The 26,557-nt window shown below is 28.3% G+C and overlaps 2 protein-coding genes across 3 annotated transcripts; one reads left to right on the top strand and one right to left on the bottom strand.

The window, feature by feature from the left end:
- Positions 1-3,613: 3,613 nt before the first annotated feature.
- LOC139093078 (uncharacterized) lies at positions 3,614-6,070 on the top strand. 2 transcript variants are annotated; one of them, XM_070643678.1, is made up of 5 exons: positions 3,614-3,816; positions 3,914-4,202; positions 4,409-5,545; positions 5,612-5,747; positions 5,816-6,070. In XM_070643678.1, exons 2-5 carry the CDS (start codon positions 3,978-3,980, stop codon positions 5,950-5,952), a joined length of 1,635 nt encoding a protein of 544 aa, XP_070499779.1. In that variant the 5' UTR covers positions 3,614-3,816; positions 3,914-3,977; the 3' UTR covers positions 5,953-6,070. The 2 variants fall into 2 exon arrangements, with proteins under 2 accessions (XP_070499779.1, XP_070499778.1); XM_070643677.1 differs by having other exon boundaries at positions 3,614-4,202.
- Positions 6,071-14,733: 8,663 nt separating this feature from the next.
- Positions 14,734-17,803, bottom strand: LOC139093103 (esterase B1-like). The gene is made up of 4 exons (XM_070643707.1): positions 17,361-17,803; positions 16,240-17,268; positions 15,859-16,113; positions 14,734-15,801 (listed from the first exon to the last, which is right to left on the bottom strand). Exons 1-4 carry the CDS (start codon positions 17,493-17,495, stop codon positions 15,583-15,585), a joined length of 1,638 nt encoding a protein of 545 aa, XP_070499808.1. The 5' UTR covers positions 17,496-17,803; the 3' UTR covers positions 14,734-15,582.
- Between the last annotated feature and the right edge of the window lie 8,754 nt (positions 17,804-26,557).

Below are 26,557 nucleotides of genomic sequence, written 5' to 3'. Positions count from 1 at the left end.
GAATATTCAACCTGCACAAATATTTATCAAATCGTAAAAATATCCTAGACTTGTGGTCATTATTATTGTATGGAACAAATCACATTTTGATAAAACAATTAAATATTTTCACATTTTCCTCTTGAAATAGATTTTAATACGTACTGACATTTTTTTTTAATTAATTAAATTCTGTTCAGTAACTGCTTTATCCATATATTTTAAAATGTTCTGCATTCGACACGAAAAAAATAATTTTTAAACGATTTTTTATCTCCGCTATACTAATTCAATTATTCATCGTTCACGTTTTAAAAAAGTAAGAGACATCATTAGTGTCTTGACCGAACGATAAACATTATAGTACTAAATGCAAAGTTATCTCGTATATAGGTTATTCACGCAAGAAATCAAGAAACATTTTTGATGATTTTTCCACAAAAAATATTCCAGTGGAAATTAATGGAAATGTATAGACGTGTGGAAATGAACATTCCATTTATTCATGGAAATTTATATCCCCCAATATGAAAATTGTTGAATATTTTTATATACAAGGAAGAGATAGAAAAAGTTGCTCAACAGTAGAAGCATGCTTGGCTAATTTTCATGCATTTTCATGAGAATGACACTATGCGACCCCAATATTTTTTTGTATCTAACTTTATTTTTCCTTACCTCCAACACATAAAAAAATTTATATATTTTTTTTGTCAGTCCAGAATATTTTTCTTCATTTCTTTGCTCGAGTAAAATTCTCGCCTTAAGCATTCTAAATGACAGTAGAGACTGCCTTAATAACTTTCAAATTTGAGAAAATTTTATTTGCATAATGAACGTCCTTGTTATAGCTCCGCATGACTTCATAACAATATACAATTCACTTTTATATATTCATAAAAACAATGGTGGTTATGATATAGAATAGGAGCAGGGATAGCAACAAGAAATGTTTAATGAAAGGGAAAATTTAGTGTAAACGATTTTTTTTAATATATTCATTACGCAAACATAAAACAGAAAATTTTCAGACAGACAAAGAGTAGCAGTTTATATTAAAAAACAAAAATTCACAGAACGCTTACTGAATTAAAGCTCTTTTCTTTTCTAGAGTCACTGCCTGCTTAACATTATTATATTTATTCTACATCTTATAGAATTATATTATATTAAAAAATTTTCCGCGCATGCATGAGAATTTTCTTTCTTCAAAGTAAACTTTAGATTTTCTTTTTTTGTCATATCCTTGTATCTACATTTCAGACATAAGAAGAAGATTGACCATTTCTAAAACAGCCAAACATTATTGAAAAAAAATTTCAGAGCACGAATCCTTGTCTAAATTTTTGATCAACACATTCATCACCCTTCCTGATTTGTTTTCAAAGACAAACTTCATATTATATTAGATACAGCACAGTGAAGCAAGACTTTTTGTTATAAATTATCCCATAAGAAAAAAAAAGATTCAAGAACATGTCAAAGTTATGAATAAAAAATAAAATTTAAGAAAATTCTCAAATTTTTCAAAAAAGTGCCACATAATTCTTGTTCTTGTCTTGCTTAAATTTCGCAAGTAATTGGTTATTTTAAATTAACACTTAAGATTGTTTTTTTGAACTGTTTTAAACGTTCTTAACAAAGGTCGAAACTTGTTTAAAGCCGGTTTTTTCGGCTAAAACTTGGTTGTATTAAGTATACAGGATTTCCATAAAAGCTCTAGTATTGATTAACAACGTACAATATCAAAATTTATAAATTAGAAAATTCATGAATTATATTTTTAAAAACATATTTGATATTTACATCTAGAATAATCTCAATATAAATGGATCAAAAAAGATCAACATTTTTCTGGTCTTGTTGTTCATATTATTTCTGCATGAAAAAATCATCTCCTTTATGCATAGTTACATATACATATTTTTTAATTAAAAAACTTTCCACATATTCATTTTTCATGGCTTGACATTTGCCCAAATAAAGGAACCAAGTATACACAAATCTGTATATATGTACATATTACTATTACTTACTTATTCATAAATGTATAAAGCTGAAAATTTTAAAACGCAAAAAGAATTTTTTTTATCATGCACACAAAAGGGGAGAAAAGGAAAGAATGAACAAAAATTGTTAGTCAGTTTCATGCTTTATTATTTAACAGACTTGTAATCACTGCTTACAGACAGTCTCAAATATGAAGAAAAATGATGTGACGGGAAATAAATGTTTACATGTGTATGAATGATGAAGTCTTTTTCTTTTATTCTTCATTTTTTGCATATAGTGTCTATCTACTCATGCTTGTTTTTCATACTAGCTACTTTTTACATGTTAAAGATGACATAAAGGAATAATCTGATGTGAATGAAAAGGTTGAAAATTCATAAAAAAAAAACTTTAAAACACCTTTGAATGCTTGTTCGTACATAGCTTAATTACGCTTCTATTATGCACGATATGTTTTCTATCGTCATTGACTACTCGTTTCATCAATTTATGTGAAAGGTGAATGCAGACAACGAGATGACATATTATGAGATGAAATATCAAATATTCTGTGTCTCGCAACTTTACTTATTCTATTTGTCTTCGTTGTCTTTCCTCCTCTCATTTCACTTAACTGCCATCAATGACGGTAATTTTATAAAATGACATGAAGCTTTGTATTGAAGCTTCTGCTTCATGTAATTTGTTATAATAGGTGCAACGACTTTTCGAGTTGTCATCATTGTTGGCGAGAAGAGAGTGATTTTGTTCTCATAATGATGGAATTTTTTAGTTGTATTGTTCACAAGACTGTTCAACAAAAAGAGGCCCATTCTAGCTTTTCATTCTTCTTTTCTCTTCTCATTCTTCTTTGCACGGATATTTACACGTTCTTTAAAGTGAAAAAAAGAATGATGTGTGTTTAAATTTTTATGACTACTAACACTCGACTCGCTTTGCATAAATGAAGGAGAAAGAATGGTCAGAATAATTTTAGCTAAATTTCTTGAATGAATGAATAAAAGTCTGTATCAGATTGTCAATAACATGATTTTTGTGACAAGTCTTTTTTATTTGAAAATTTGGAAGAAATCAACTAAAATTTAAATGAAATAAAAATTTCACTTTAAATACAATAATGTCAAATTATTTTTAAGATGAGCTTTAAATTATTAATTTCAAGTTACATCTTCTAATTTGTATCATTTCAAATGTTTGTAGACCAAACATCAAAAAGAATTTTCTTGTCTACTTTTCACAACATTGACTGTCAAGCTTATTTTTAATGGCTAAAGAGTAAAAGACAGAAAAGTTTTATACATGTTTGCTTTATGCTCCATTGAGTACACACCTTACAACTTCCTTCATTGTTTTAATCGTTTGATCATTGAAAAAATATAGTCGAGAGATGACAAGAGACAACAAAGAAATACATTGAAATTATTGAGAAAGAAAGAAATGAAAATGCGAAGCTGCTAATAACAACAAAAAGTGAGGAACAAACATAATGATAAACACAACAGAACTTAGATTGAAAAGAGAATCTCGATAAAAAAAAATTGAGACAAGCATAGCTATACAACAGAGTAAAAAAGAGTTTTAGTCATTATTAAGTAGTCTTTATTTCGATGTGATCGGAAACAGAAGCATTGTTCGCATTTTTCCTCAAAGCTATAGAACGTGCTGAATGAGATTTTCCTTATTTCTGACATACTAAACTGTTTGTTATCGTTATATTGGAAAAATAGTGTTATCACTACAGTTGCATATCTTGAGATCTGTTCATTATATGTTCTGGATAAGTGAATGAAGAAATAAAACGGAAGAGAAAAAGATTTTTTTAGTGTAAAAGAGAGAAAATGAAGAAATTAAAAGTGATTGCACTGCTACTATCAGTACTAATCGAGATTTCTTCCACAATATCTATCTATTCAATAATTAGTGATTCAGAGCACGTCTCAAATGATAATAATCGCATACCAAAGAAACTTCAACCAGTTGAACTAATGGTAGATGCAACAAACAGTTTGGGCTTTACTATTCTCGATCTGCATTCAAAACTCAATAAAAATAATGTTGCGTTCTCTCCATGTGGTTTGATGAGTGTTCTTGCAGCACTTTTTGAAGGAAGTGGCGGTAAAAGTGCAGTTGAGTTGAAGGAAGCTTTAAGATTTCCGCGTGAACGTGATATTGTAAGAATTGGAACAAGAGATATTCATCGGAGATTAAGAGTAGGTAGCAATTTTTCTTTCACAGTCTTTTTCACTGTATTTAGATGTCAGTGGAAATCATGATTTTAACTTTGAATATGAATTTCTACATTTTGATGGAATATTCATTACCTAAATCTGTTCATAGTTCAGACATGTCGCTTTCATTCAGACTTTTAAAATATTAAGCACTTTTGTCATATTTAATATTTTTTTACATTCAACAGAGTTACTTCTACAAAAAGGAAAATCTCTTAAGTGGCTTAATATTTAATAAAGAAAATATTACGATAAAGCAAGAATATGAAACTATTTTAAGATTTTATGGTTATGATCTTGATGGCGCATCAAATATGTTAACAGACTCTAAAGTGGACGAAATGACAAATGCGACAGAATTTACAGATTCTTCCAAACCTTCGGCATCCAGCTCAACGTCAACATCTTTAGAAATGACAACAGAAGTCCCAACTACGAATATGTCAAATACAACAGAGACAAATGTCACGGGAGAAAATGTTGATGAAGATTTAACAACAACACCTCAATCAGAGGAAGTATCTGAAGACGATACAACCACAACGAATGAGGCAAATGGAACGGATGATGAAACTACGGATGATGACGAAAACATAACGACTGTTGCATCTACTCGAAAACGACGTGGTAGATTGGGACGTGGTTTAAGGGGAAAACACCGTAGGGACAAGAAGCAATCATCACCGCCAACATACGTTGCTCAAAAAAATCGTGCGATAAACAGACGCTCACGATCTTATGAAATACTCGACTATGAGAATGAATTTCATTTGGAAGCAGTTACGCAATATTCTCCACTCACGTCATTGAGTACAACATCTATAATACCTACCACTTCGAAATCATCGTCGTTATCTTCTCACCACGCCTATCATGAGCACAATCACCATCATCATCAACCTTCATCAACAGAAAATCCAATTCACACGCCTAGGTCGACAGCAGCGGAAAAGCGTAGAATTAACAATCACAAGGACTTATTTGAAAACGTGAACTCAGATACGATTGAACATATTTTCTATCTCAATGAGTATGAGACAGTACGTGTACCATACAAACTCTACGATACAGTAATGAAATATGCTTATATAAATTCACTTCAATCATCTTTTCTCGAAATCGACTTAGACTCTGAATACTACAATTTAATTATAATCATTCCTGATTTTCAAGATGGTCTAAACACTCTAACGAGTAAGTTAAGATCTCATCCAGCAAGTACTTTAAGATTTATTAGAAACTCGATGGATTTTCATTGGATTAAGACGATTGTACCCAAATTCCATTTGAAAGGAAACACAATTTTAACAAGTGATTTACAAAATGTATGTATAGGAACTGAATTCTAATATCGCACTATTTTTCATAAATTGGATTTTATTCCATTTTAGATGGGAATTATTGACATATTTGAACCAACTAAAGCTGATTTTTCATTGATGTCAGATGATGACACTTTATATGTGAAAAATGTGGAACAGATGATAAATATAAACATTCGAACGCAATCAACACAGCAACTAAAAAGTAAGTACGTTATGATTTGGATTTGAGGAGTTGCTATACATATGTATTTTTATATATTCCCATATTAGAAATATCATCACTCTACAAACGACCAACAGAAGTGCCTGTAAACATTCCATTCATTTACTGTGTTATTGATAAAAAACTTGACTTGATTATTATACTTGGAAGGATAATTAATCCACTTAATTCAAGAATCCAATAGGCAATAGCCATGTTATAGAAAAATAAAATAATTATGTTAATTTTTATTATTTTTGTAAAACTTCACTTAACCAACAATAAACAATTTCCTAATATTCTTTCATGGTTCATCAGTGCCTTATTTATAGCTCTTATAATATTATCATTTATACGATCACACAAAATGCTTTTGAAATAAAATTAAAGAATATTATGCTAATCTGTTGGAAAGACTGTTGACTTCAAAATATGCATTTAATTTCTTATACCATTGCTATCAATGTAAATCCATAAATTCAATTTGTATGCAAATTAGTTAGATAATTTTCAAACCCTTTACCAATCTTCCTTTTCAGATTCTTTAATACGATAAAAACAATAAAAAGATTAAAATCAATCTTAATTAAAAAATTGTAGTCTTTTATGCTTGCTCTTCGCTCGCATCTCAAGTTATTATAATCACGTCAAGTGTTATTCAATTAATTTCCTTCTTTCCTTTTATTTTCCAATTTAGTTCCTCTATTCGCTTAACGCTTTGTTCTTTTTATTAGAAGAAAGATCTCTCCTTTGACACTAAACGTGCCGAAAATATAAAATACAAAATGAATCCTTAAAGCTTATTTCTACTTTAATGCTGTAACAAATGATTGTCTTATGAAACTTGATAACATCTTCAAGAGTTTTCTTAATAACAAAAAAGTTTCCAAAATGAGATTAGATTTCGAAGTTAAACGATTTTACGCGAATTTTTTAACTGTATATTATAACAAAAGTTATCAAAATATGATATACAAGGCTTTTCAAGTCTTTAAGATTCATTGGAAATTTATGAGAATTCCGCCTAAAATCATAATTTTTTTGAAATTTCCATTGTGTAATTTATTAAGTTCTTCATTCAGTTTTTATTATAATTGAATTAGCAGTAAAAATAATGAAAAATGATGAACAAGATAATAATTCAAGTCCAATTATTGATTTTTATTTTAAATACTTTTTCAGTCTTTCCATTTTTGCTTAATTCCTTGTTTTGCAAACCTCAACACAAAAATTAATGTAAGCAATGAAAAGTTTACTACCTGAAGCGATTGTTCTCTTATTTTATACTACATGTAATGTTTTCCACCCAGCAAAAAATGCGGCTGCTAGAGATTTCCTTTTTTTTCTTCCTTCCGAAACACATCTCAACTGTTTCTTTTCTTTGCTATGAGATTTTTTTTTTACTGTTGTTTTTTATAAAGAAGAAAGTTCTAAAATCAATAAAAGAAAAAATCGCAAGTATATTTTTATTTTTTGAATCATGTTTAAAATAAGAAATTGCATTAACTAGAAAATTTTCTGCCTGTCTTTGAACTGGAATGCCATTCGAAGCTTGAAGTCGACTCAGATTTCATATAAAGTCAGGTTAACTTGAAATCTCTTAAAAATTTAAAAAATGCAACATATTCAGCAATATTGATTATTTGGGATCTACAAACATATTGAAAATGCGCTCATTCACATCAATTTCTATTCAGGTTCCCTACAATTCAATCGAGAAAGTTTTATTTTATTTATATTGTGTAAGTTTTTTTGTATAGAAGTGCAAAAAAGTGGAATTTATGAGATTTATACGAGCCCAGACCTCTATCAATACACATAAAATAAAAAGAACATATAACCATTGAGCAAACATTGATTTCACTTCTGAAACATATCAAATTTATTTTTTGACTACTGCTAATATTACGCTAAAGAATAAAAATATTATCTCACGTGTATTGACTTCAGGATTCCAACTCCATTCAACGATTTCTTCGCAGAAATAAAGAAAGGTAAAATACAATAAAATAAATGGAAATGCGGAATATAATAGTGAAATTGTGTTAATATAAAAACTTATGGGCATTATTCTTCGACATTCATACACATTGGTAATATTTATTTGAGAAGATACATACATACATTGTTTAAATATTACTGGTTTGTATATAAAGGAGAAAAGTTGTTTTATGAGTCACATAACTTTGTGTATCAACTTAATGATTAAGATTGTGCTATGTCTGATAAGAAAAGAAATTAAATGCATACAGAAGAAATACACCGACAGTAAATCCAATTAAATATAAATATATTTTATGATTATGGTCTATTAAATAGCTTTTGCAAATTGTTCAATCGGTTCCTTAAAAGCTTCTGAATTTGTTTACTTTATCATGACGTCAATCATACATTTTTTCTATTTTTCATTTGAATGTTTCGACATTTCAATTTTTTTCATATAATTTTCTTATCATTCAGGTCAACAATAATTACCGTATATGTGTGCGTATTTATTGACTAATGACTGTTTGTAAGCAATTAGGTGGTATCTTAAAAAACCTTGAAAGTTTCAGTGAAATTATTTATAAAAGTAATGATTACATTAAACATAGGTCATATACTATTAATACGTTGTTATTTTTTGCAAAAATAATTGCTTGTAGCACATTTTGATGGTTGTTTCTTCGTTGAAAATTGACAAGATAAAGAATATAGAGGAAAAATGGCCAAGGATCACGCAATGATACTTTTACGGGTAATTTAGATATGATGAATTAGAGAATTTCTAGGTGTGTAACATAAACTGTGTAAAGTATTCATCAACATTTGTGATATAATTAACAGGAAAACGTATACAAGGGTTTTCAAGATAGAAGTGAGATAATAAGAAAAAAACACATTTAAGTGTACTAATGACCCGAATAATACACTTCCTTTCTTGCCTAATATCAAGGTTTTTTCCTGAATAAATTGGGCACAAACTTGAAAACATGAGTTAAGTTCTACTTTTATAAACATTTCGGCACAATTTTCCTTGTTGATTCTGTATGCTGTATACAGAAATAAAGAAATATATTATGAACAATTTATCATCTCCAACATATCAGGACTTCTTTCTTCAACATTTCTCAAATTTATTCTCATTATGTACATATGATATATACTCATTCGCATTAAAGCCAGTTAGTAGTTTCGCAATAATATATTGTCCATCTGAAAAAAAGAACATAATTTGATCTCTCGGGAACAATAAGGGACATTAAAGTAGCACTGACAGAAATATATAAGAAATTCCTATAAAATATAATCTCGAGCCTATAAACATAATGGCGTAATGTATTCTAAAGCAACAGAGTACACAGTACACATACACAAATATTGTTCACTGCATTTGAACTAGTTTATACAGTATTTTGCGATCATTATTTGCTATAAATTCTTTCGACTAAAATTATGCTTCGAAAAGTTCTCTTAGTGGTATCAATACATTTAAGTAAGTTTATGTTGTGTAGCTTAATTTTTTAAAAAATAAAATGCCCATTAATTTATTTGAGCTTGCACTTCGTTTAAACACAGTTTTTGTTTAAAGTACAAGAAATTTATAGTTAATTATATTGTAAACATTTCATTCGTATTTTACTTTTAAAAAGTTCCATAGCACTTTCTACTGCAATTTAAACATTTTAATTGAAGTTTTCCACATAGACCGAGAAGAAAAAGAAAAAAAAGCATTTAATTGCAATAAATTTTGGTGTAATCTTCATTTGAGAGATTTTAAGTAACTAGCAGATCAGTAGTAACATACAATATTGTTGTTTAAAGATATCCCTGTATTTATACTTATGTGTAAAATTTATTTTCGATTTCGAAGAGGATTAAAGGAAAGATAGACGGTAGTTACATTATGAGAATATATCGACTACATGAACACATCACAGCTTCTGCAGTGGAGTGTTGCTACCAATGATAGTAAAGTACCATATGCCATATAGAGAATTAAGAAAATGGAAAAAAATCAATGAAAAAACATTTTGCCAATAAAATTTATTAAATTTTATAACAGCAGTTACAATTTTATTTCAAGCGCTGGAAAAAAAATTTTCCTTTTAAGCTGAGATTAGTAAAATTGTGAAAAATTATTCCTTTAAGCACAGTTGATTTTACTGAATTTATTTTATTGATCTACTTTGTATTTATTACAAAATTAAATTTTAAGCTATTTGTCAAAAAGTGTCAATAAGATTTTCGAACTAAAGTATTTAAGGAGCTTATCGAGCACTCCGATTAATTTTATAAATACTGGAACTATTGGAAGCATTTTTAAAACAAAAAACGAAAACCTTTGAAAACCACAACATTCAGGGATTTTTAGCTTCTATAATTGAGTTGAAGTTAATTGGAAAGAAATCAATAATTTATGTGCTAAAAGGAATTACTTACAATGCAATAAATTTTCTCTCATACTGTTTTCATCCATTTATTTGAACTTTTATGAACATTTACGGTTCATGTAGATGTGAGGAAAAATAATGATTCGACATATTTTCCTCTCCCATATCAGTAGGGTTGTCAATATCTTATACCGATATTCAATGACGGTAAGCTTTGTTACAGATTAACTTAAATGTCGAATGAGATAGCAAAATCAACAAAAATGAATGAGCTTTAGAAGTGTTCAATTGTAAAATAGCAAAGTGTTGATTAATTGACATCCTTTTTGCCACAAGAAGATCCATTTATCTACTATGAATCTTAAAAATATTTACATATAGAGCACATAATGTTTATCAATTTTCCACTAGAACGAAAAATGATCGAAAACTTTCATTGCTATAAATTAATTTATATGCTATGGAAAGCATCTAAGTAATTTTGTCAATATGTGATAAGTCAAGAGAATTTGTCACAAAATGTTGCATTCAATTCTTGCATGTTCCATATTTCATTGCCATGCAAGCCATTAAATCCTTGATTTAACACCAACACACAAACTAATCTTTCCCTTAGATCACACAATTTGTCATCATCTTTCCACTTCTACTATTTTATCCTTTAGACACTTTCATTTTCCACTTTTTATTGTAGTTTGTGGACATAAAAAACGAGTCATATCAATTAAAAACTGCTCAACAAGCAATTTAATTTTTCATTTGAATGATAATTAGAATTTTGTGAGTAAATTTCGGAAATGCCATGTCGTTATGCCTCATTATATAAAAGAATAAATTTTCATTAAATATCATGCAACTCCAGTGGTGATTATCATTTTTCTATAAAATTATTACTTTTTTTTATCCATAAGCTTGTGAAAGGTTAGCCACAATTATAAAATTGTTAAATAATGACTTTAAACCTTTTTTATTCGTGTTCCTACAAATGAAGCTCTTGAGAAAGAAAATTTATATTCAGTATTGTAATAAAGATGTTTATTCTTGTGTTAAATATTTCATACAATTTAATGCAAATATCTTTGCATAAAAAATATGTTTTAAACGAATTCTTTCATTAAAAGATTTTTTTAAATGACATGAAAAGTCAAAATGAAATTCTTTACAGTATTCCTGGTGGAAAATTGTTTGGAGCAGTTGAAAGTTTTTAAAATGAAGTGAAATCAAAAAAAAAAAAAAACTTTTTTCCTTTTACCAGCACGGAATTGCCATTGCAAAGAAGAAGAAAGGTAATCTTAGATGAGAGGAATGAGAGGTATTATATTTCAGTTGGTCGCCAGTCATCTTGGTATTGTACTTCTTGCCTTTTATGTGACTTCTCTTAAGTTGGTGATATTGCTATTGTAAATAGAGAAATAGAAGAAAAAAATTAATTAAAATTTCATTGTTTCAGTCACTTCAAGAAAAAAAGAAACCAGCTTGAAGCATGCAAATGAAAAAAGAACTGGCTTTTCAGAAATGAAAGTGACTTATATTTTTTAAAGAAACTTACCCTTCGGTGCATAATTTTAGCATAAGACCTAAAGAGAAAAAAAAAGACAACACAAGAGGGAAAAAAAGAAGGAAAAGTCATTATAAAACTTTTTCATTACTTCCTTGCCGCTTGATGATGAAAGCTGCTTTTCTTACATCTTTTATAAAAGCGCAGCCACTTAATGAAAGTTTTCTTCTCATTTACCTAAAATACATGCACAAATATATATGTTTAAGTACATAATTCAAAGGACTGCAGGTGACTCCATGAACAAATAAAACAAAATTATGAAATAAAAACTTAAATGAAATGAATGAAGAATACATAGTTGATTAAGAATACTTTGCGATTATCCTAATGTACTTTTTCCGCATACTTAATGCATTAAGAAGAGTTTGCATAATTTCTTGCATTTTCAAAAAAATTACGCTAATATAGCTTTTCTGCAAACTTGATTAATTATTCACACCTTTTCACAAAAAACCGCATTTTATTTCGATTCCTTCTTGTTTCTTGCCACACTACTATCGGGTGAGCGATTTTTTTATTCAGCTTTAAATATTTAATGAGAATTGTATGAGTTTAATTTTTTCGGAATGAAAAACTTTTTGATGAATGAAAAAAGTTATAGTTGGCATGCATGTAGAGTTAGCATGTCAGTGCTATAATGACAAAAGTGTATGTATATATCATGATACATGTACATTGTTGCTAGATTGCTCATTTCCACATTTAAACAAAAATCCTCTTTTGAACAATCATCAAAAACTATGTTTCTATTCGTCTTGCTTAACGGGATTGTATACTAGTACAACAAATATTATTCAAATCTCAAATCAACCAATTTTCTATAGATTATTACTCGTCATGCTTGTTGTGGATTTTACTAGTTTTGTGTAAATGTTACAAAAATAACTCTAGTAAAAGTTTTGATCAATATGTGTGGTTTTGGAAAATATTTAAAATTTTTAATAATTTTTTTATCCTGGATCAGAACTATTTGCTTATGGAAAATGAAATGACAACAAAACATGGATAAGATACATTTTAACATAAATAATTTGACACGATTTTTTATGAGCTGACAAATTAAAATGTAAATCTGTCATCGTTTTTATAAAGCACGAAAAACATTTTTCTCACTCTCTTCATATGGATCCGCTCATTCATGATAATATGTTAATGCTACGAGCAATTTTTCCTCCATCTCGCTCTATTATTCGGAAACAAGTTATGTGTCAACATTTCAATTTTGTTTGCACATAAATGAAACTACGGCTATGACAAATCCTATTAAGATGTATTAACATATACTATCTGTCATGTTCTGCTGGTTGATGTTTTATTATTTCTATTGTGCTGAAACATAGAAACTACAGAAATCTAGACAGACGAATCAAAATGAAAAATTAATCTTTATTTTTATGAAAATTAATATAGCACTAAAGGAAATTCCAAAGCAAATTGACAACTATGGGAAAAGAAAACGGAAGAATGAAAGATGAAACAAAAAGTCAACGAGAAATCATTTTGTTTTCCCACAGAGATTGTTATTGAAATTTAATATCTTGCTATGGCAATAAAAGCTCATTAACAATGCGACCATAAAAATTAATTAAAAATAAAACCGCTGGCAAAAATCAATATTATAGAAAAATAAATCTGGTTCATTCTGTTGAATTGTTTTATTATTTTTAACAATTATGTCAATTGAAAGCAGCATGAGACAAGGGTGAAGTGGAAAGATGTGTTAAAGAAAGCGGAAATTGCCAAATCATTTTTTATTGAATGTCTAGCTATCGAGGAAATGTTGCGCATATTTTTCAACAAGAAAATCAGCAGATTGAAAATTCTGAAATATCAGCTAAAAATAACAAAGACTGTCAAGTATTAAAATTTTCATTCAATTCAATATTCGTAGGTATAAACGAGCAGACATACATGAGAAGAAACTGAATAATACTTGTGCTTGCAAAAATGAGTTAAGGAAAATTTCATACAATTTAGTCTTTAAATATCAAATTTGTAGCTGAAAGTGATTAACATGATTTATTGTTATGCTTTCACATCAGGATTTAATCCCTTACAATCAGATTTTTCATTAGATCTCTTTAATGTATAGGTACATATGGTGAAATGAATTAACATAATCCGTATTTTACCATTTTTTTAATAAGCTGCTCTCATTCATCCATAATTCTTATTTACATATCCTTTGTAAATATATCTTTTTAATATGATTAAGAGTTTCCTCTTGTATAGCACACACATACGTATTTTTATTTTATTCATTAATTCCCTTGTTTGTCTCCAAAAAGCTAAATGGAATATCACCACTGAGAACCCAAAAAATTTACAAAAATTTTTTTTCATACACATGCATTTTTTATTTATTTTTTACAATCTTTTGGAGATGACTCAAAAGACTTCAAATAGAAGATCTCTGCAGGCTTCTATTTCGACATTTTTATTCTTCCTCTATCCGTGTTATATAGATAGTATAAGGTTTTCTCCGAGATTTCCCCACTGTGGAAACGATGGAAGCATAACAGTGGTAGTAGATACCTACAGTGAAAAGCGATAAGATTTATGTAAAATTTATGCCTCATCAACGTTAAATTACGCTTCTTCTTCTCATGTTTCTTTCAATTGCCTTTCAATTCAATTGACTAATAAAAAGGAAACATTTATTCTGAGCAATATTACTTGAAATATACATGCATGTGGTCGTATTCATCAGTTGCTTGATTTATGAATGAGAACTCACGCAATATGGTTACTACTTAAATGTATACTTTTGAATTTACATGCTAAAGCTTCAATCCTTTTCATACAGCATGAATATCATTTATCGAGACCTTGAACGAATCACTGCACATCATGCCATTGCTCCTACATTATGTACTTTATGTCTTATTTTCATCTGTCATGTAGAAAAATTATCCATAACATTATTTATGTTCATTGCTATAATTCAATTGCTTTGAAAGAGAAGAAAAAAAATATCGCTACACAAAAAGCCAATTCATCTCACATTGATCAACTCATGATAATGCGTAATTCATCTTTAACAAACGTTAGATAAATTGTGACATTTTTCTTTAAGGTACTTTATTAAAGCACTTTAATTTTATTTTCTCACAATTTCTTTTAAAGCGGGAATTTGAATTATATCTATATGTGCAGACGAGAAAATACGTTGGTAACGTCTCCATTACCAAGAATATTGCACAATATTCATTTGTTTTAATGTGAATCGATTTTTTATGTTTCTACCATACAAGACTTAAAGTAAAAGCATGTGCGAGAAATTCAAATTTAGGAGTAGCAATTTATTATATAAAATGCTGTTGAATTTTTTCCATAAAAATTTCCTTTGCTGATCATGTATTGAAACGTTATAGACCCTCATCTTAAAAAAGATGAAATGTTGGGTGTTTCAAGATGTGCCATTCAAAAATAAAAAATTTTTGCCTAAAAAATCAATTGAACACTTCTAGTGTTTTCTACCCAATATTTATCATATGTAATACACACATATGTTTCATAGCACTTTTATGATACATACTAGTCAATTTTTATATAAAAAAAATATATAAAATTTTTGGATCCAATTTTCTATTACATGATATATACAGTAACGTTGTCATTTTTGTTGTATGATATTCCTATAAACTACGATACTAAATGAGTTGTTAAATTGATACTAACATATCGGTTAAATTGATACTAACATATCGGTATTATTTTTTACCAACAGCTGTAAATTCTACTACATACTGATGAAAATAATCAAAATAATTTATTTATGTGCATCAATCAATAAATTGAGGTACATTTTTCAACAAGTGCAAAACCCACAAAATTTAAATCCATTTTAAAATATTGAATACAAATACCAAATAAATGTAAATATAAATATGAATATTATTTAAAACAGTCTTGAGTTTGATTCTTTGTACAGATCATCCCAAACAGTCAATCTGCTTGTTTCCGGTAAATCCTCAAAAGTTAAGCTCTCGCTAATATTCAAGCATTTAAATGGCGGTTCAGAACAATCCACTGCATCCCATTTTACACTTTCCATGTCAGCATTGATAATGTTAGAATTTGCATCACCAGTCACAGCAAAAGATGTTATCAAGGATACCTTTTATTTTAGTACAAATAATTTGATTAGGTTCACTTTAATTAAAAGATTACTTACGAATCTTTGAATTGATTTAAATTCAAATGTTGATCGTTCTGGAACATCACCATATTTATTTTTGAACATGTATGAAAGTTCATCTCCATGACAGACTCCTCTAAGATCTGGTCCATAGCGATTCATTTTATAATGATTCTGAGTTGGAGAATCAACGGCAAATCTATAGAGAAACGTTTTCCCTTTGCCGTTAGAATTTTGACGACCTTGAATTATTCGTTGCAAACCATGCCAAAAAGCTTTATCAGTCTGCAACTGTATGCAAAGGGTGAAAAAAAATTTACTTTAATCGATAAAAGAATGAAAACATAGAACAAGAGGATGAATGTAATATAAAAAGGAAAGAAAGAAAAAAAAAGTTTATCTTCGTTTTATATTAACCTTACAAAAGGCCAATTCATCTTTTGTTGAATCTCTACTTGATGATGAATAGTAGGTCTGGTGTAATTTTTCAGCAAAACGTAATCGTATAGGGTCATCGTCAGATAATTCTGTAACATCTACAGGCACCATATTTTTCAACTTTAATGACGCAAGTAATTTTGGCATTTCTCGTATGATTTCTAAATACATTAAGCCTTCATCAGATGTTCCACCAATAAGAATATCAATTTCATTACTCCATGCCATTTTTAGTAAATCGATGGGATGCTTTGAGATAAATGTGTTAGTTGTTACATAAGGCTCAATATGCGGTGCAAAAGGAAAAGCAATTTTCCCAAATTCTTCTGGTCTTATCAACTTATTTTGTACCTCAATCATTTTGACAGGATTAGCATTTTGTAAAAACTCTAGTATAATACCCTCTTCACTATCGTCACCATCATAACCCAAAGCTTTTGCTAAACGTACAGCCCAATCGCGCTTGGGAGTAATGGACCATGTATTTAGAGCACATCCACTCATTATAACTGCTTTTTGAAAAAGATTCTTCGATATGTCCGACAGACAGTGCAAACTAATAGAGCTTGCTCCTGCACTATGGCCAATTGCTGTTATATTATTTGGATCTCCTCCAAAATTTCGAATATTATCCTTTACAAAGTTTAAAACCATCAACTGATCTTTTAATCCTGCATTTCCAGGAACATTCAAATTTTTATCATTTAAATACAAAAATCCTAAAGGTCCAACTCTATAACTAAATGTCACCACAACAATGTCAGCCATCAATAAATAATCAGGACCATATATTTCTAATTTTGAAGAACCACCTTTATAAGCGCCGCCATGAAAGTAAACTAATACTGGATAAGGTTTCTCTACGTGAATATTTTTGGTAAATATATTTAAATACAAGCAATCTTCAGATCCCACCAATGTTTTCGTCAAACTATCAATAGAAAGGCAACTCGGCTTTTCTGTAGTTGCTGGACGTACTTTGTCCCATGGAGATGGCTTTTGTGGATTCTATTTTTTAAATAAATATAACAATCATCAATAATTGTTTTATTATTATTTACAAGATAACAAAAGAAAATAAATGATAAGAGCGCTTTTACCTTAAATCGAAGTTCTCCAAGAGGTGCTTTAGCGTATGGAATTCCAAGAAATTTTATATATGGCTCATTAAGCACTGAATCTGTTTTAACACCTTGGACCTTTCCATATTCTGTTTCAGCAATAACATCAGTCATTTTAATTTTAGTAATATTCAATCACTGCCCAACTTCCGTATGCAACTGAGTGAATATTTCAAATTTGTTGATACTTTAAATGTTTTTAAATTATCAGTAGCTCATACGCATATAGTATGTGTAAGCAGATAAGTCTTATTATAGTAGAATTAGCTTTAAAACTTTATAAACACATTCAACACTGATTCATATGCCCCCACACATGTATACATGTTTATGTACATATGTATTCTCAGCGTAAATACAGCAAATTAAAACTTCGATAAACTGTAAAACTCAACAAACAAACATTATTCATTGTCTTGTGAAAATATTTATGGGAATTATATTCATTAAAAGTAGACCAATTTTAGTATATTGTACTTTTTGAAACTTCATTATTATGCTTTTATGCTATATAAAATATTATACATTAATTTTTCGAGTATGAGAAACTTGAAAACACTTAAAATGGTAAAAACATAAACTTTACGAGCAAAACTTTATCTTTATGCAAGAAAAACGCCATTGCTTACTAAAACCAACGGGGGAAGAAAGCTAAATAAACTACAAAGCAGGTGTAGAAATTAAAATAAAGAAACCTTCCTTCTCTTCTCTTCACTTAATGATGATGCTTTTTGAGGTAATTTAAAAGAAAATATGAAAACTATAATACTTTTTTCCTTGTAAACTGAAAACATGAAAAATAGCAGCATGTGATATTAATTGAAAATTTCTATTTGTGGCAAGCATTATACGCTAAGCACATATAATCATGCTACATACTTGTTTTGAAAACTGAAAAAGTCGAAAATATTTTCTTTTACACTCGCTCGTTAAACACATTAAAACCAAGGTGTGCTTGTACTTAATGAGTAATTAGTACAATTATAACCATACAAACAATACAAAATATGCTATGAGCAAAGCTGTTCAAAAATTAATTAGAATTTGGATTTCTATTACTTTGAACTTTTAAAAGAACCCTAAATTTTTGTTACAAAAATATGTATGTACTTATAAATTTGGAACTAGCTGATAGCTCTCTTCAAAATGTGAATGCACATTTGTGAATAGAACACAACGATATCAATATTATAACAAATCTTTACAAAATGTAGAGCAAAAGGAAGAAAAACTTTATGATGAAATCAATATCTGCGTGAAAGAATGGAGAGCAGAGAAATTTAGCAAGAAAATAACAGTGAACCTTTATCAGATTTTTGCTCTCGTTTCGTTGTTTTTACATGAGTTACTTCAGACAGCTTCTCCTGCCCTTCTAACATTTTATTCCTACATTTTGTAAATGCGCCAAATTTATCTCCATTCTCTCTTCCATTATATTAGCGAACCTTAGCTTTTAATTTATTTTATCCGATAAATTTCTTGACACAATTCTAACCCTTTAATTCTAGCGAAACCCCTTTAATTAAATTTTCTTAAATCAATGATTAAAGACTAAAACCCAAAATTTTTGTCTTACTTCATCCCGTTTTATCTGTGTCAAATGCAGAATATGAGATTTTAAACCTAGACAGACATGAATCATGCTCATTTACTCAAAATTTGAGCATGCTCAATTTATATTGATTGAGTATATTCATGCCTCTCACTTAGATGATTATGCTCAGTGTCTGTTAGTGAAAAAAGAAATAAATATAAAATATAAATCTTCTTCTTATTTTCATTAATGATAGATGTGTGAAAAAAAACCCCATCGCTATTAACTCTTCCAATCAATCACAGTAATACTCTTTAAACTCGTAAAAATAAAATATATTCTTTTATAAAAATAACATTAAAAACCTGTTTTGAAGAATCCCTTCTTTGAAGTTTGTGTAAGGATGCTATAAACTATTATCTCGTCTGATAGTCTCCGTTGTGAACAAAACACAAAAATCTCTGTTTCTGTTTTCATGACAAGGCATTCAAAAAAGGAAAACATTGAAGCTTTTACACTTGGGAGTCAATTTTATGATTTGAAACATAACAACAGATTTAGTGAAAATTTATATCTCTTTGATGAAATGTGCGAGTGACTTTTTATAACAAAAATGAGAACAAAAAAGACATTTTCAATAAGTTTAAAAATGTTGAATTTTAAAAATAAATTGTAAGTAAACGTGCACATTAGAGCACAAGAAATGATTCTACTGTTATCAAAATATATGTTGCGCAAATATCTTTATCCATGTTAAAGTAAAGCTTTTGTGTTTGAACGTTAGAGGGAAAATAAAAAGAAAAGGAAAGAAGAGAATACGAAAGAAGATTTCGGGTCGCCACTGAGTCTGAATACTCAGTGAATTATTGAATAGTTTTCACAACTGGTATGATATGCGATATGTTAGGGATAGTTTTATTCATTTTCAGCAAAAATAAGCTATTTATATATGTGACTCTTGGTAGCTCGTTCATTCATTATAGCTCATGCTTGCCTTGCGTATCAAAAAGAAGTATAAAAAAAGAAAAGAAAAGCGATAATGTTCGTGAAGTGGAAATGTGGCGAAATTTTTATAATTTACATTCGAATTGGTGGCACGCACAATAGAGAAAAATGAACCCATAAATAAATTATTTATTATGCGAATCGTATAATTTATGCTTGCTATCGAGGAAACATTTACAAAGCCTCTTTACAAATACCACCAAATCTATTTACATGTTTATTTTCAAAGGAATTTTGTTACAGCAAACACAATTTGAGTCTTTTTATGTCAACACATATGAAAAAGCTTTTGTTATTTTTCTAAGAATACTCAGTCATCAAAAAAGAATTTGTTTTTTGTGTCCTTCTCTATCTTCCTCCTCCCAAACGAAGTTTTTGTTACCTTCATAACGTATTCTAAGAAAGTATGCTTGACCATACTAAATGAAGTGTACTGAAATTTTTAAAATAAATTGACTCTTTTGAATGGATTTCATATTCAAAGCTCGGTCTTAATTTGAACTTTACTCAATATCATTTTTAAATTATTAATTTTTCAATAATTATATTTGTAAGCTAGTCTAAGCACAGAAGGTCGGAAATCGACGATCTAAATCTCAATTTTTTGAAATCCTTTACGTATAGCCAACATTCCTTTCTTTATGTTGGATAAACACTTTTAAATATAATTCATTTTATCATCTTATAAACACATTTATGCTTACTACATAATCCTTCATACTTAATAAATTAATATCATTGCCATTGCAAAAAAATTAGCTAAAGCTAGCATAACAGAAAATTGTATTAAGCTGAATCTTAAGTAAAAAGCAAAGCTAGTGAAATAGAAGAATTTAATCAAGATACGATGTTTTCATTATCATTTCTTTATTTCTGTTCCATCGTGGGAAAAATTGAAAATCAAACTGATTTTTAAGCTCAACTGAAACAATAGAAACTGACCCAAATGATCTGAAATTTCGCAAAATTTGAAACAATATCGAAGTAAATATTCGCTTTTATATAATTTTTTCCATTAGCATACTTCAAACCTTATTAATTTTTTAATTTTAAAAATACGGCAGGAAATAAAATCATTATTATTTTGAACATAATCATCAAGAGATTTTTAATGGATTAGAGATTACGAATGCTTCGTCTTTTTAATGTACGAGCTGGTATGAGTTGTAAAGAAAGAAATGAATAAAGTGTAATACCTTGATTTTTTCTGTGCTTTCATTTTCATTTATTGTTTGAAAAAGTTTATAAAAGTTTTCAACATTTTTCAATTTCTTTTCATAATATTACATGCACATACTTACTACCAAATATTTTTACTCACTTTTTTTCTTTCTATATAAACTTTATATTCTTGTATTATGCCATAAAAAACGGATGTTCTTCAAAAAATAATAATAATTTGTAATGAAATTCCTTCCCTCGCTTACTCAAAAATTCATTCCCAAAAATCGCATAAATTATGGAAGGAAAATGAGTATAAAAAGTTTATTTTCGTACTTGAATAATTTATCACACATGTGTATTTTTTGACTGTGAATCGTTGAAAATATGAATAACTGAATTTGAAGCGAATTTTTCACAAAAATGTGAAGAAATGAAAGCAAATTTTGTTTTTTTCTTTTTCATTTCTTTCCCATGTGACTTACACAATATGACTCATCAACAAATGTTCTTCACCGCAGCATCGGTAAAATTAAATGAGATTCGACAGTATGTAACTTTTAACAATTCTCTAATGTTCATTCAAGTAAAATATTCATTTAAATTTATGATTTTTATTATTTATTAGGTTATGAATGATATTAAATTTAAAATTTTTGCTGTAACTTTAGGACAATTAAATTTTCTTGTTTGTGAATGTAAAAATTTTTTCATATTAATAAATTTACCGTCACATTGTTGAAGAATTCGTGTGTGTCAACATTTGGAAATAAATTAAATATGAAATTTAATTTTCATTTTAAATGAACTACAAATTCAAAATTTAAATTAAATAAATTTTTTAATTAATTTTACTTCATTTTATATAACCATACAGCATTGCACTTTATTTAATTTCATGTTCACGATAATGTCACTGTGACAAAATAATGGATTACAAAAAAGTATGAAATTTCAAGAGCTTTCTGTAAAAATGCGAAAATAAACATCAACATGAAAAAAATGGTCCCTTATCATTACTGACAAAGATTAGAAACAAAAGCAATCCAGTTTCAGTTTCGAACATAAGATGATTTATGTCCTAAAATATTTACGGAGAGAGCTTTTTTCCATTCAAACAAACATAACAATAACATAAAAAGAAAGTTGGGAAAAATCTCCGTACATATAGCAAATAAAAATGAATTAATTTCTCATCTTGACTTTTTTTTTTGTATTTCCATTCATGTGTCAATTTATGACCGAAAAAATATGTGACATTTTCATGACATTTTTACGATTTTCACAAAAAAATTAAGGGTATGAAAGCTTTCCCGGTCGTTATTTCATCATTTCAAATGGTACGGAAAATTTAATTTGATCATAATACCCACTTTGGGCGCTTTGCTTTTTGTTAATCACACATTACTGCACATTAATTTTTACAACAAATGAGAAAAATAAATTACCTATCAAAATATGAATTAAATATGTGATGATAATAAGCATTTGAATTTGAGTATGAATTTAAAGTAATTTGAATGTAAAAAGTAATACATACATACTAAAAGTGTTAGAACTTCATTACGTAATCATAAATTATTCAGACTAAAAGTTCTCATACAGAGCTTTGCTAAATAGAAAAGAATTATTATCACCAGAACAGGAAAACACACAATGAAATGTACAGTAATTAAAAATGTCTGTTGGGTTTTTATGTTTTTTATTGCCATTTAACATGTTGCACCTGCAATAGAAAGAACGACAACACTAAATTTCAACCTATTAATAAAGATAAGGAATGGAAAAATGTTATTATTGCAATGAGATTTTTATTGTCCTTAGCTCATAATAAAAAAAAATCAAAATGTTATTAAAACTTAAAAAATATATCTGCCTCGGTAGTAAAATTTGCAGAGTAATTAGTGATGTAACTGTTCTTTTTCTAATTAGGGGTAATATTCAGTAAAAAAAAGTATTCATGTCTGATGATTATCTGTAAAAATAAAACATAAATCAAATTTTTTTAAATGATATTCCTGATGTGAACGTTTATTAATTTCCTCTCAACTCAATTTGAAATTCAAATTAACTTAAGATTAATGTTCCGTTAACATTTTCACGTTGATCTTTTTTCTGTTTCAATTAAAATTTCATTTCAACATTGTTTCATCGATAAAAGTTTTCCCCTCTGTGTAAACTCACGGAAGCCAGTGTTGAAAATAAAGTGAAGGGAAAAGAAGATTTTTTGAATACATATTGACAGATCAATATGGAAAAGCTTTCATAAAGATCAATATTGAAATAATTGACTGAATGAGTAAAAATTAATTTTCATTAATACCCTCAAAAAATTTAATTAAAATCAGCCGCACTCAGAATAAGAGCTCTAGTTATTGATTTTTCATTTCGTTGTTAGCATTGTACCTACCTCAAAAATAAAGACTTTCCGTTACTTTCCAAAATATGAAAATATTGTGCACAGCAAAGTTCAATTATTAATTCGATTTATTGTGTTCATGAAATTTTCATTGGAATAAAGTATCAATTAAGCAGAAAATATCAGTAATCTGCTACCTAATAAAAAATTAATATTTATTTACATTCAGTTCAACGAAATGAATTTTCATTTTTCAAATTCAGAATGTTTGATTAATTAATGTAGAAATTTGCAAACGTGATGATAATTTATAATGCACAGTATTTTTTCCACAAATGTTTTACAAGAAATTCTCAAGACACTTCTAAACTCAAATTTCAATCAATCTTTATTACTAATGAGGAACATTTTCTCACATAATCTACATGTTGATTAAAACCACAAATTATATTCTTGCTTTTCAGTAATTTGTAATCCTGTCAAAAAACTTTCTTCTTCATTTTTTTCTCTCCTCCTTCTTCTTCTATCCATTTTCACATCTACTAAAAATCTCAATGCTCAAATGAAGTTAAAGTTCAAACCGCAATCTTCTACTCTTACTTACAGAATCATCACATCTCATTATTTAAAAGACTTGAGTGAATAAAAAAAAACCTTTCTGACACCGTAACAGACATGCGATATTGTCATTAAAGAATAATTTTCTCTTCATTTTCACTAAACTATACTTTTTGTACTTTGATCAGCAGAAAATAATCAAAGAGAGGTTCTTTTTTTTATCTTTCATTTCATGACGTACAATCATTAAGGATTGAGTGTTACAAAATATACCACAAATGGAAATGCACATACTTATCTGGTTAAAGCATTTGAAAAATAAATTTCTTTCGTCTTCTATTGCTAAGAGCATGTTCAATCATTAATGTTCCAAATGCTATTGTTAAGCTTTTGATGTTTGAGAAAATAAAACTTTCAATCAAGTTTAAAGCTTTTCTTATGTTGCTCAACATATTTCGTGAAATAAATTCGTAAAAAAAATTGATAATAGCTAAAAAAAATTATTTCTTGATCTCGACTTAACTACAAATTCGACAAATTGTGTAGGCACACATAGAATGTTATGAATATTTAAAAACTGTTTACCTTTTTACTCTATCGTGCTCTATATGAAAACAACTGCTTAATAATGTAAATCCAAGTAATTAATTATTTAAAAATCGAAATCCCTTCATTGTGGCTACACGAAGATTAAGATCGACAAGTTTTAATCTCTCTTTTTTCTCTGTATCTTAAAATTAAGAGGGATTAAAACATTCACCAGGTATGCGAATGTTGTTTTGATTAAAAACACATAAATAAAACATAATACAATATAGTAACAATATAATTTATATTGCTAATTTTTTTATTGCTCTTATGCGTGTGCTCGTAAATAAAATATTGAAGGAGATTAGATCCTAAATTTTACATCTTAAATCATGAACCCTTATTTACAACAACTGACGTGAATTAGACCATTTCCTAACGATTTCTTGATAAACTATTTATATAAAAAAAAGTTTGGATAAAATCTAGTATAACAAATCAATAATCATCTATTAAAACTTCTATGTTTATTTAGTGCTGAACCTTCCCAAGAAAGAATATGCAAAGCCTTTCGTATATGAAATTTAAAGTTTCAAATTACTGCAAAATCAACTATAGAAACTAAAATAGTTGTAAAAGTATCAAAACTGTGTATATTAAGGCATAGTGTTGAACTTCATTAACTATTTATGTTGTGAAAATAAATGGAAGCATTTCTGAAATAAAAATATTTTAAAATTCTGTTTTATCCTTATCTGTTTCACTTCCATTAAAATATGTTAGCTCTTAGGAATCATGAAACAATTTTCTGATCAACCATACAATTATGACTGTTTTTATGACATCGAGGAATACATTTAAAATTATCTTTCCCTTTTTTTACACATTTGTGATACTTTGTGTTAGATAGGTTTTCGATTTATTTTATGAGAGATATTTTTTCTTACATAAAATTCAATGAAAAAAAGAAAATATTTAAGAAGTGATTACCATCAAATTTAGTGAAGCATGGCGTTGTGGACATGCCAAATATTTCAAAAATCGTCAAATTTATTAACGAACTGCTGAAAATTGTAGGAATACTGAAACATTGATATGCTGAATTAAACCTATGTATTTGAAAAATATTACAAAATTTTATTACACCATCAGGAACAAGCTGAAATAAGAGAGTCCATAAAATTTTTTATATGATATCACCAAAGTTGTTTTTATCACTTTATTTGATGTGGTTTTTAGCTGTTTCTAGTAATTGACCAAAATATAAAATGTCAAAATATTTGCGTTCCTTTATTCCTATACCCCATTCCTGCAAGATAAAAAGCTATTTTTCAAATAAAAATAAAAGAAAAATTTAAGAAAAATGTTTGAACAAATACTTGTAAGAAGATTCTTCTGTGGTGTGGTATTAAAAAGTAAAATATTTGAACAATGAAAACAAAATCAATATAGGATAAAAATATCAATGCAATCTCAAATCGTTATTTTATTTACTTTTCAATGGCTGTTGAAGAATAGAGAAATTGAATCAAAAATTATGATGAGATTTCATTTTAAATAGATTTCCGCTAAGTGATAACAAAGCAAATGCCCCTTCGTCTATTTTAGGTACGTTATTCATAAAATTTTCAATTGTATCACTTGCCGGATTCAATGGTACTTTAGATTTATCATTCAATTCAATTTGACGCTTCGCTGCGTAGGTAGCAATAGCTTTCATCAATGGTTGTAAATTTGCTCCCGGCAAATCTTCAAATGGACCTTTCATTTCACTGTTTACAAGATATCCAACCAAAATCATTGCATAGTCATTTCGAATACCTTTCATTTGAGCACAAAATGTAACGTCGATTTTTGACAGTGCCTGAAGCCATAAGTTAATACGACTCATTTTGTTTGCATCACATCTAAACGATTCTTTATAAAATTCTGCTAATGCTAACAAATACTCAAACTGTTTATCTAAACATCTTCCAATTTTGACGTCTTTCAAATCATTGGGGCATTTTTCGTTCGATCCATGAATAGTAC

This window comes from Chironomus tepperi, unplaced genomic scaffold (genome assembly GCF_022539635.2).
Source record: "Chironomus tepperi strain 1889 unplaced genomic scaffold, CSIRO-AGI_Ctep_v1 contig_323, whole genome shotgun sequence".
Taxonomy (NCBI): domain Eukaryota; kingdom Metazoa; phylum Arthropoda; class Insecta; order Diptera; family Chironomidae; genus Chironomus; species Chironomus tepperi.
This window is presented reverse-complemented; position numbering and strand designations above follow the sequence as displayed.